General features: G+C 43.1%; 1 protein-coding gene across 2 annotated transcripts in view; it reads left to right on the top strand.

Moving 5' to 3' along the window:
• Nucleotides 1-12,295, top strand: part of KIRREL3 (kirre like nephrin family adhesion molecule 3) — a 737,495-nt gene that overhangs the window by 458,210 nt on the left and 266,990 nt on the right. For both annotated transcript variants that reach the window (XM_050921587.1, XM_050921586.1), the window contains exon 3: nt 11,402-11,551. In XM_050921587.1, coding sequence (XP_050777544.1) covers nt 11,402-11,551 — 150 coding nt within the window. The remainder of the gene's footprint in view (nt 1-11,401; nt 11,552-12,295) is intronic.

Raw genomic sequence — 12,295 nt, 5'->3', positions numbered from 1 at the left:
AACACTGTGTCTACACTGTAGCTTCTACTGGTGCATAGCCCAGGCCTATGAGTCTTCACCCAGCCAGCCCAGAGGGGTGTGGGCTGCTCCATTTGTTCCAGAGGGTGATAACTCTGGAGCCTAGTGATGACAGTATAAATGGCAACACCATTAAAACTACTTCTACTGCTGATGGCTTTAATGGAAACATTCTGCTAAACCGAGGTCCTGGAGATCAGGGACAGTAGGAGCATATCTCTTCCTTGCACTCCTATCACACACTGCCTTTGTCTGATCCTGGAGTTCACTAGCAATGAAAATTATCAGCCTTATCCCCAAGATGCACTGGCTGGGAAAATGCATCTCACTTGAGGACTCTGCAGGCCACACTTGTTCAATGGCTTTACTGGAGGCAACGTTGACTTAGGCTCCATCCACTGAAGGACTCAGAATCAGGAAATTCATTTACAGCACACTTGTCACCTTGACCTTGTTACAAAACAGTTAAAAGCTGTTATATGGACTGGCCCCACAACCCAGCAATAACCCTGAACTGACCCCTACACTTTAACCTGCTTAGAGAGATACAGTTAAGTTCCATCTACCCTTCATCCATGTTGTTGTAACTGAATCCCTGCGTTGGTGATATTTGTAGTGTAGATGGGACCTTGGAAGAAAATTGGTTTCATGTAACAGTTATCTGCATCAAAAAAAACAGAAGGAGGAAAGACAGGAGCTATATGCTGGATTTTTCTCTCTAATTTTCCATGGATGTCAACCGCCTTCTGAAACAAATCAAGAAACAAAGGGGGGAAAAAGTGCTTCATTTCTGATAGCAATTATCAAATGAAGTCTCTGCTTAATGGACATTTTCAGAGGGCATGAATATCACTTTGTTTCTGCTTTCTCATTACAACTCTGGCAGCTCCCAGCTGACAACCTGATAATTCTTACTGATAAAACAATCTTTTTTTGGTTATTGCCACGCTCCAGCCTATCCCCGGTCGACCAAGTTGGCTAGCGAATTGTTGAGATTAAGGAGCAAGCCATGAAATCGCAGTTAGTGGGGAAAGAAGGAAAAAATTGCAAAACTATCACTTCCTTCCTCTTTCTTGCTTCCTCATTTACCCCCTTTTTTTTTTCCTTTGGTGCCAACAGTGCTTTTTCTATTCTGACGCAAAAACCCAGGGAATAAGGGCGGGGGGAAAACAAAACTCAGAGCTGATTACAATTTCCTATGAAATCAAATTTGTAAAGCTTAAATCAGAATAAAAATGTTACTAGCAGGATTCAAGGCCATCTGATTATTAATGAGATTCCTCAGAGACTGAACTGGATTCTCATCAGGTCAAGGAAATGTGATACTGTTGTGCAACAAATTTTCTGCTTCCTATTATGGAAAGCTCAGAAGTAGTCAAAGAGGTTTGTTTCCAAGGCCTCAATCTCATCCTTGTGCTCTGAGGTATGCTTGGATTAAAGAATTCCCTTGTCCCGGGCTGCCAGCACTACAGATCAGCCAAGTCTCTCTCTGTCCCTTTAGAGACTCTCTGACTTTCTCTTGTAAAGGAGACTAACCACTTCATGAACTTCTAGGGAAAAACCTCATCTGATGATTGGCTTGCAGCAGCCTCATTAGAAAGTGAGACTGTAAGGAGCCTCTGGCTACCTGTACAGGCATCATAGTTGGTCAGCAGCCCAAATACATGCAGTGCAGCATCAAGGTTAGAACCCAAGATCTTTACCTTTAAAAACACAGGCTTGTGCAATATGAGCAGAATAAGAGTCTCCATTAGGCATGCAGGTACCAAGGTGATATATGCCCTAGAAATACCTTGGAAAAGATGTTACCTGGGTCTTGTCTACACGCAAAAGTTGTACTGGTGTAGCTGAAGCCTTATCTACATGGAAAAGTTGCACCAGTATAACCTAATGTGTGAAAATTAAAACACTCCTGTGTGGATGGTCTGATTTTTATTTTGATGGTGGTTTTAATTTTTTCCGGTTTAGCTTGAGTCCATGGGGAACATATTTAACTTAATTTAAACAAGCTGTTTTTAAATTGAAATATAAGCAGCCACACTGTGGCTGTCACAGGCTTAACTATATCTGTTTAAAACCCGATTTGAATTAACTGATGCAGCTTTCCTCTGTAGGTAAGGCCTAAAAGCAGGTTGAAAACCAGCTTAGCTGCAAAACCCTTGTCATCCCACTTAAATCTGGTTTATATAGATTTACCTTTAATCCTTACTGAATTAAGCTAAATCAATTTAAATCAATTAAAACCTGATTTATAAGTGTCCACAAAGAGGTTTACCCTGGTTTAACTAAATCAATTAAAAAAAAATTGTTACCTTGGTGCACACAAGGCCTATGGTTAGGATTTGTGTGGACTTTGCCCTATGGCCTCTGGTCCATAGAGGGTAGTGTTGTATGTTTCCTCTAGTCCTGGTCCATATAACTTCCAAGTAGACATGCAATCCACTCTGTAAGCTGGTCTCCCTTGCTTCCAGTCAATCTTCCTTTAGGTTATCCAGGCAACTTCAGTCCACCCCGCACACGAGCATTAGCAAAAAATCATAGAAGTGGAAGGGCCCTCGAGAGGTCCAGTCCTCTGCATTCAAGCCAGGACTATTATCTAGACCAGCCCTGGCAGGTGTTCGTCTAATCTGCTCTTAAAAATCTCCAATGATGGAGATTCCACAACCTCCCTGAGCAATTTATTCCAGTGTTTAACCATCCTGACAGTTAGGAAGTTTTTCCTAATGTCCAACCTAAACCTCCCGTGCTGCAATGTAAGCCCATTGCTTCTTTCTCCTTCCTCCTTGTAACAACCTTTTACGAACTTGAAAAAGTATATTATTCTTGTAAGTTGTTATTCCTGATCATTTTTAATGTGGTAGTGCTGAAGGACCCCACACAGGGGGCTAGGGCCCTTATTGCTGTACAAATAAATAATACAAGACAAATTTCACAATAGAGGAGACAGACCAGAATCTCCCATTGATTCCCATAGTGCAGGTTCAGGTCCCAGGTGAATAAACAGACAACCAAGAGGAGTGGGGAATGGCAGGACAAGGTAACAGCAGAGACAGGTGCATTGGAATAAACTGGCAGTTACTAGTTCATGAATGTCAGCTAGTAGCGATTTGTAGGTATCGTGCCAAAGGTAGGTCTGCTGGAGGGATTTACAAATAAATGAGGGAGGGAAAGTGCTCTAAACTAAAACTGTGACACTAAGGAGCTGTGTGCTGGACAGCAACACTCTCTGCTGCTTCCTTTCTATCTATTTAGATTTCTGACATGACAAGTAGCACCTGTCTGGCCACTCCAGGCACCTCTGACAAATACTGTATTTTAAAATACATCGACTCGGTATATCACTCCTAATCTATTGCCTGCCAAGAGTTGTAAAATGCTCAGAGCACAGACCTTGCATTTACATGTCTGTGAAGCACCTGGGCAACTTTCTTCACTCTAGAAAGAATCCTAATGGTAGACAAAGTTGATCCTCAAGCATACAGAGTTCACAAGAGTATGCTCCAGCCATCAGCTGGTAGTCCATAATTGTGCTGCTACATAAATAAGGGGGCCTGATTCTCCCTGGTCTTCTATCTTGTACGGTCATTTCCAGGCTGTTTTCTGATCTGGTAGCAATTTATACCCCCACTGAACACATTTTGCACTGGTGCAAACCATTACACATAGTGCAGACTGTACCTGTGTACCATTTGGGAATGCAACTGAGACCTCTTCCCATTCTAGTCTATTGTATTCTATATAGGTTATTATTTAGCACTAGTGCTATTACCATAGTGCCTAGGAGTCCTAGTTATGGACCAGACACCCCCTTGTGTGAGGTCCTGTACAAACAAAGAATAAAAAGATGGTCCCTGCCCCAAAGAGCTAACAATCTAAATGGGAGATGGATAGAGACTGACGGAGGAACACAAGTAAACAAAGAGACAATATTGGTCACCATGACAGACAGTGGACTAACACAGCAGCAGCCTAACCATTGTCAGGGTTTTTGGAGGTATCACAGCAAAGGAGAGTTGGGACGAGGAATTTGGAAAAGGATAATGAGGTAATTTTGCAAATGTTTACGGGAGTGGTGGGCTCCACCCAGGTGTGAGGGGTAGCATGAGAAGAAGCTCCAAGGGTCTGTCTGAAAATGTAACATGGGTGATGAAGGCTGGCATCATAGATTCATAGACTCTAGGACTGGAAGGGACCTCAAGAGGTCATCGAGTCCAGTCCCCTGCCCTCATGGCAGGACCAAATACTGTCTAGACCATTCCTGATAGACATTTATCTAACCTACTCTTAAGTATCTCCAGAGATGGAGATTCCACAACCTCCCTAGGCAATTGATTCCAGTGTTTAACTATCCTGACAGTTAGGAACTTTTTCCTAGTGTCCAACCTAAATCTCCCTTGCTGCAGTTTAAGCCCATTGCTTCTTGTTCTATCCTTAGAGGCTAAGGTGAACAAGTTTTCTCCCTCCTCCTGATGACACCCTTTTAGATACCTGAAAACTGCTATCTTGTCCCCTCTCTGTCTTCTCTTTTCCAAACTAAATAAACCCAATTCTTTCAGCCTTCCTTCATAGGTCATGTTCTCAAGACCTTTAATCATTCTTGTTGCTCTTCTCTGGACCGTCTCCAGTTTCTCCACACCTTTCTTGAAATGCGGTGCCCAGAACTGGACACAATACTCCAGTTGAGGCCTAACCAGCACAGAGTAGAGCGGAAGAATGACTTCTCGTGTCTTGTTTACAACACACCTGTTAATGCATCCCAGAATCACGTTTGCTTTTTTTGCAACAGTATCACACTGTTGACTCATATTTCGCTTGTGGTCCACAATGACCCCTAGATCTCTTTCTGCCATACTCCTTCCTAGACAGTCTCTTCCCATTCTGTATGTGTGAAACTGATTGTTCCTTCCTAAGTGGAGCACTTTGCATTTGTCTTTACTGAACTTCATCCTGTTTACCTCAGACCATTTCTCCAATTTGTCCAGATCATTTTGAATTTTGACCCTGTCCTCCAAAGCAGTTGCAATCCCTCCCAGTTTGGTATTGTCCACAAACTTAATAAGCGTACTTTCTATGCCAACATCTAAGTCATTGATGAAGATATTGAACAGAGCCGGTCCCAAAACAGACCCCCGCGGAACCCCACTTGTTATACCTTTCCAGCAGGATTGAGAGCCATTAATAACTACTCTCTGAGTACGGTTATGCAGCCAGTTATGCACCCACCTTATAGTAGCCCCATCTAAATTGTATTTGCCTAGTTTATCGATAAGGATATCATGCGAGACCGTATCAAATGCCTTACTAAAGTCTAGGTATACCACATCCACCGCTTCTCTCTTATCCACAAGGCTCATTATCCTCTCAAAGAAAGCTATCAGATTGGTTTGACACGATTTGTTCTTTACAAATCCATGCTGGCTATTCCGTATCACCTTACCACCTTCCAAGTGTTTGCAGATGATTTCTTTAATTACTTGCTCCATTATCTTCCCTGGCACAGAAGTTAAACTAACTGGTCTGTAGTTTCCTGGGTTGTTTTTATTTCCCTTTTTATAGATGGGCACTATATTTGCCCTTTTCCAGTCTTCTGGAATCTCTCCCGTCTCCCATGACTTTCCAAAGATATTAGCTAGAGGCTCAGATACCTCCTCTATTGACTCCTTGAGTATTCTAGGATGCATTTCATCGGGCCCTGGTGACTTGCAGGCATCTAACTTTTCTAAGTGATTTTTAACTTGCTCTTTTTTTATTTTATCTTTTAAACTTACCCCCTTCCCATAAGTATTCACTATGTTAGACATTCCTTCAGACTTCTCAGTGAAGACCGAAACAAAGAAGTCATTAAGCATCTCTGCCATTTCAAGGTTTCCTGTTATTGTTTCTCCCTCCTCACTGAGCAGTGGGCCTACCCTGTCCTTGGTCTTCCTCTTGCTTCTAATGTATTGATAAAAAGTCTTCTTGTTTCCCTTTATTCCCATAGCTAGTTTGAGCTCATTTTGTGCCTTTGCCTTTCTAATCTTGCCCCTGCATTCCTGTGTTGTTTGCCCATATTCATCCTTTGTAATCTGACCTAGTTTCCATTTTTTATATGACTCCTTTTTATTTTGTAGGTCATGCAAGATCTCGTGGTTAAGCCAAGGTGGTCTTTTGCCACATTTTCTATCTTTCCTATCCATCGGAATAGTGTCCCTTTTGAAAAACTGCCAACTTTCCTCAGTTGTTTTTCCCCTCAGTCTTGATTCCCATGGAACCTTACCTATCAGCTCTCTGAGCTTACCAAAATCCACCTTCCTGAAATCCATTGTCTCTATTTTGCTGTATACCACATCCACCGCTTCTCTCTTATCCACAAGGCTCATTATCCTCTCAAAGAAAGCTATCAGATTGGTTTGACACGATTTGTTCTTTACAAATCCATGCTGGCTATTCCCTATCACTTTACCACCTTCCAAGTGTTTGCAGATGATTTCTTTAATTACTTCTACCCTTCCTTAGAATTGCAAACTCTATGATTTCATGATCACTTTCACCCAAGCTTCCTTCTACTTTCAAATTCTCAATGAGTTCCTCGTTGTTTGTTAAAATCAAGTCTAGAACAGCTTCCCCCCTAGTAGCTTTTTCAACCTTCTGAAATAAAAAGTTGTCTGCAATGCAGTCCAGGAACTTATTGGATAGTCTGTGCCCCGCGGTGTTATTTTCCCAACACATATCTGGATAGTTGAAGTCCCTCATCACCACCAAATCTTGGGCTTTGGATGATTTTGTTAGTTGTTTTAAAAACAGCCTCATCCACCTCTTCCACCTGGTTAGGTGGCCTGTAGTAGACTCCTAGCACGACATCACCCTTGTTTTTTACCCCTTTTATCCTAACCCAGAGACTCTCAACACTTATGTCTCCTATGTCCATCTCCACCTCAGTCCAAATGTGTACATTTTAATATATAAGGCAACATATATTGGGCCAATCAGAGATGAGCATCGATAGCTCTTGTTTGCTACCAGGCTGATGGGTCGGGGGGATGGCCCATGAAGGGCCTTTAAAGTGAAGACAAGCAGTTTGTTTGATGTGACAGGGAGGAGGGAGCCAGTGGAGAGATGCAAAGAGAAGGATGATGTGGGAAAAGCAGCAGTCCAGGTGAATAATCTTTGCAGCAGCACTCAAAGCCAGAGAGCGGGATGTAGCATCTCAAGATGTGAGATGAGAGCCTAGATGGGAGTTCTAGCTGTGTTCTTACACTGTCCTCATCACCATAGTACCTGGAGACCTTCCAGAAGTGCAGTAACCAGCATCTGTCACGTGTGGTTTGTTCGATCATCACTGATTTCACTGGAAGTTGCAGGCCTGAGTTTTGGAGATGCACTTGCAACTCCTGTTAAAGTCAGTGGGATGTACAAGTGTCCAAAACATTTGAAAATCATGCCAAAAGCTTTGACCTTCTTTGTAGACCTCCCTGCGGAATGATGCATAAACACACCACAAACCCTGTCAGTACGAAGTCTCAAATTATAGATTCCATTCAGGTCTACTTTGTCTGACCTTGTTTTAGTTTTCACTTTTCCAATATGTTTTTTTTCTTGCTCATATCTGGAAGCGAGACATGGTTTGATCCAAAACACCAAATGGGTGTTCTAATCTGGACCTGAGTTTATCACCAAAGGACCCCCTGTAGAACCAAGCCATGAAACATTGTTACCATAATAATCTTCTGGAAATGTTTAATAGTAAAGTGGGTTTTACTAATAGGGCTCAATGTTATATTGATGGCCCTGATTCAGCAAAGCACTTAAGTGTGTGCTTAGCTTTAAGCATATACTTAAGTTCCATTAAAATCAAAGCACCTGAAGCTAAACACATATGTGACACAATGGTGAGTATGTCGGTTACTGTCTCTTCTGTGCCCATTCCACAGAGGATATGTTTACAGCGCTTAAGTCAAACTATAGCAGCTTGTGCTATTAGCTCTGGAACTGCCCTGTTCAACATGGTGGCTGTCACATGCGCTAAAATGCTCTGCTAAATAGGGAGAGGATTGTTCACAAATTTAAATTTTAAGCACTTGCTTAACTGCTTTGTTGAACAGGGACCATTATTTCGGTCTGATTTCCTGTGTATGCAAAGACTCCAGCAGATGCTGATAGGTTCCAATCTGAAGCCAGCGGAAAAAGAGAGGATCATTGCTTAAACAATGGTGGTAAATTAGGGCTCTTAGTAGCTTTATTCCATAATTGGTTCTCAATTGTGCATCCTGAATTAGAGAACAAGAGAGAAGTGGGAGCCGGGTATCTGCAGCAAAGATGACCAGGGTCCTCTAATATTAGGTATCAAGGTAGCTGCTTCTGATACTGGAGCGTTTTTTGCATTTATCTCTGGATACAAAGGGATGCTGTCTAGCTGTTAATGAGGCACTTATAGTCTCTCTCATATCCCTCATGCATATTATCCCAGCAGTCCCAGTGCCTGTCAGGCTGAGCAGGAAGAATGTGTGCCGTTTTCTCTGCCCCCTGGTGATGCCATAGAGTGGGGTGAGGCCTCATTAAGCTGCTGAAATCTTAGCAGATGCCAACAGAGCATGTTCAGAGGAAACATTTCAATTGCTTTTAACTTTGGGATTTGTAATTATTCTCTCTGCTACTTTCCCCCCTCTTCTCTCCCCCCGCCCCCACTTTACCTGTGGGGTTGTGCCTCCAGGAAGTGCGGAGTGCTGGGTGGCTTATTTTGGGTCAGCCATTTGTGCAAAAATAAAGTTGGACTTATTTTTGAAGCTGAAAAAAGTGTGTGGTTGGGGTTTTCTCCCCCCCTCAACTCATCTTTTTCCCCTCTCCTTTTAACGCAAAATGAGCTGAGGAGATTTTCCTCCATTGTATGCTGAGGCTAAGCATTAATTGTTCATGCCCAATGGAAGCAGTTTGGTGATGGATCCAATTAAGTGGAAAGAGGAGTTATTCTAATAGATGTAGCAACAGAATAAGGACAGTTTTCACTGTTGTGAAAGATCTTGGATTGTTATGGCAATGGTGCTAATTCATAGATTCCAAAGCCATAAGAACATAAGAACGGCCATACTGGGTCAGACAAAAGGTCCATCTAGCCCAGTATCTGTCTACCGGCAGTGGCCAATGCCAGGTGCCCCAGAGGGAGTGAAGCTAACAGGCAATGATCAAGTGATCTCTCTCCTGCCATCCATCTCCATCCTCTGATGAACAGAGGCTAGGGACACCATTCTTTACCCATCCTGGCTAATAGCCATTTATGGACTTAGCCACCATGAATTTATCCAGTTCCCTTTTAAACATTGTTATAGTCCCAGCCTTCACAACCTCCTCAGGTAAGGAGTTCCAAAAGTTGACTGTGCGCTGTGTGAAGAAGAACTTCCTTTTGTTTTAAACCTGCTACCTATTAATTTCATTTGGTGACCCCTAGTTCTTGTATTATGGGAATAAGTAAATAACTTTTCCTTATCCACTTTCTCAACATCACCCATGATTTAATATACCTCTATCATATCCCCCCTTAGTCTCCTCTTTTCCAAGTTGAAGAGGCCTAGCCTCTTTAATCTTTCCTCTTATGGGACCCTCTCCAAACCCCTAATCATTTTAGTTGCCCTTTTCTGAACCTTTTCTAGTGCTAGAATATCTTTTTTGAGGTGAGGAGACCACATCTGTACACAGTGTTCGAGATGTGGGCATACCATGGATTTATATAAGGGCAATAATATATTCTCAGTCTTATTCTCTGTCCCCTTTTTAATGATTCCTAACATCCTGTTTGCTTTTTTCACCGCCTCTGCACACTGCATGGACATCTTCAGAGAACTATGCACGATGACGCCAAGACCTTTTTCCTGACTTGTCGTAGCTAAATTAGCCCCCATCATATTGGATGTATAGTTGGGGTTATTTTTTCCAGTGTGCATCACTTTACATTTATCCACATTAAATTTCATTTGCCATTTTGTTGCCCAATCACTTAGTTTTGTGAGATCTTTTTGAAGTTCTTCACAATCTGCTTTGGTCTTAACTATCTTGAGTAGTTTAGTATCATCTGCAAACTTTGCCACCTCACTGTTTACCCCTTTCTCCAGATCATTTATGAATAAATTGAATAGGATTGGTCCTAGGACTGACCCTTGGGGAACACCACTAGTTACCCCTCTCCATTCTGAGAATTTACCATTAATTCCTACCCTTTGTTCCCTGTCTTTTAGCCAGTTCTCAATCAATGAAAGGAACTTCCCTTTTATCCCATGACAGCTTAATTTACATAAGAGCTTTTGGTGAGGGACCTTGTCAAAGGCTTTCTGGAAATCTAAGTACACTATGTCCACTGGATCCCCCTTGACCATTGTGACCATCTAGTCTGATCTCCTGCATAGCGCAGGCCAGAAATCTGCCTCCAAATAATTATATGAATTATGAAATGCCAGGTGCTGAATCAATGGGAGAAGAGCACAGTAAAAAGCAGTGGGCCCTAGATTTTTTTTCTATAAACTGCCCATTAATTTCGGGTGCCCAGTTGAGTTACCTTGGGCAGTACTCTCAGATCCCATTGAAGTGTGGATGTCCAGCAGCTCAGAACATCAGACCCAAGGTGTCTCAAGGGAGAAACTCGGAATTAACAGGCACGTCTTAAAACACAGAGCTAAATGCATGGAGCTGTGGTTAACTCCCCAATCTCCCCACACACACACCTTTCAGAATATTGACCCGGAGCTGGCAGTCAATGGCACTTTCAGCAGGAGTTCTGAGTGCTTCAGTAGGTCTGAACATCATTTTGCCTGGGTTCCAAATCCAGATAAATACTCTATGTGGGCCAAATGGTTTCGGCACTGGATGAAATTCTTCTCTGTGCCTAGGTGCGATTAAATCCTGAATGGAAAGCTAAAATGAGATTCTTCAAATGGTGCATAGGCCATGTGGGAGGTAATGTGTCTTTGGACTAGGGATTTAGGGGGTCAGAGGTTCTAGAAGTAATGAACAAGGTGAGCTGGCAGCAGCTGGTGAAGAGACTGGAGAATGGGTGTCATAGCTGGGGTTCAGTGAATGGCATTACCTGGGGAACTCTTTGCTGCTGGGTTTGCCAACTCTGTTGAAAGTGAACAGGATGTGTGCAAACACTGAATAAAACAGGCCAGGAGGAAACACCATGACATGAATTTCTCTCCCACTCAGGAGCCAATCCGTGCTTAACTCTGCCTGGGATTGTAAGTGGTTTGTACATAATCACAGCAGTTAAGGGTCGCAGAATTTAGCCCTGGGTTGCTAATGAAGGGGATACATGATGTTGCATCCCAAGCCTCTGAATTGCATTTTAAACACAATACATCCTTGCAGACTTTTGGGTGCAGTATGTGACCTTCTTGCTGTTTCTTGTCTCTTTCTCCAGGCCAAGCATCTTCCTTTACGCAGCAGCCTCAAGATCAGGTGGTGATAGCCGGACAGCCCGTGACTCTGCTGTGTGCAATCCCCGAGTACAATGGCATTGTGCTGTGGATTAAAGATGGACTCGCCCTAGGAGTAGGCCGGGATCTCTCAAGTAAGCCTTCCAAGATTCCTCTGTCCTCTTCCACTCAATAGATGAGCTGTCAGCACAGCCACCCATGGCTGGCCAGTGCCAGCTGACAGGCTAAGGGGACTGTTTAATTGTGGTGTAGATGTTTGGGCTCAGGCTAGAGTCCAGGCTCTAGGACCCTGCAAGGCAGGAGGGTCCCAGAGCTCAGGCTGCAGTCCAAGCATCTACATCACAATTAAACATCTCCTTAGCTCAAGTCAGCTGGCATGGGGCTTCTGTGGGTGTCTAATTGTAGTGCAGCCATACCTTAGGCTCTTAGGCCCAGTTCCTCAAAAGGATTCTTAAATGGGAGTTAAGTGGCTAAACATCTCTGGGCATCCAGGTTTTAAGTGCCTAAGTCTCTTTGGAAAATGCCACTTAGGAGTCTTTGAATTTTTTACCCCTTCTTTAAATAGTGCACATTTCACCCTTGCATCAGTCTCAGTTTCTCCCTTGAGACACCTTGGGTCTGATGTTCTGAGACTTAGGGTATATATACAATGCAAACAGTCTTTCTCTACTTCCACAAGATCTTGAGTGAAACATCCAATGACCACAAGCTCCGTTAAGGTACGAAGGCACCCAGCCAGTTTTATTGTCGACGAAGCATGGTAATAGCACCTGGCAGACTCTACAAGGATACTAAGACATGTATGCCGGTGACAATGGATGCAGCTCAGTCAGTGGCAGGACTTTCCACAGTACCCTAGATTGACCAAAGATACTCCC

This window comes from Gopherus flavomarginatus, chromosome 13 (genome assembly GCF_025201925.1).
Source record: "Gopherus flavomarginatus isolate rGopFla2 chromosome 13, rGopFla2.mat.asm, whole genome shotgun sequence".
Taxonomy (NCBI): Eukaryota; Metazoa; Chordata; order Testudines; family Testudinidae; genus Gopherus; species Gopherus flavomarginatus.
The sequence above is the reverse complement of the archived record's forward strand: the minus strand, read 5'-3'. Positions and strand labels throughout refer to the sequence as shown.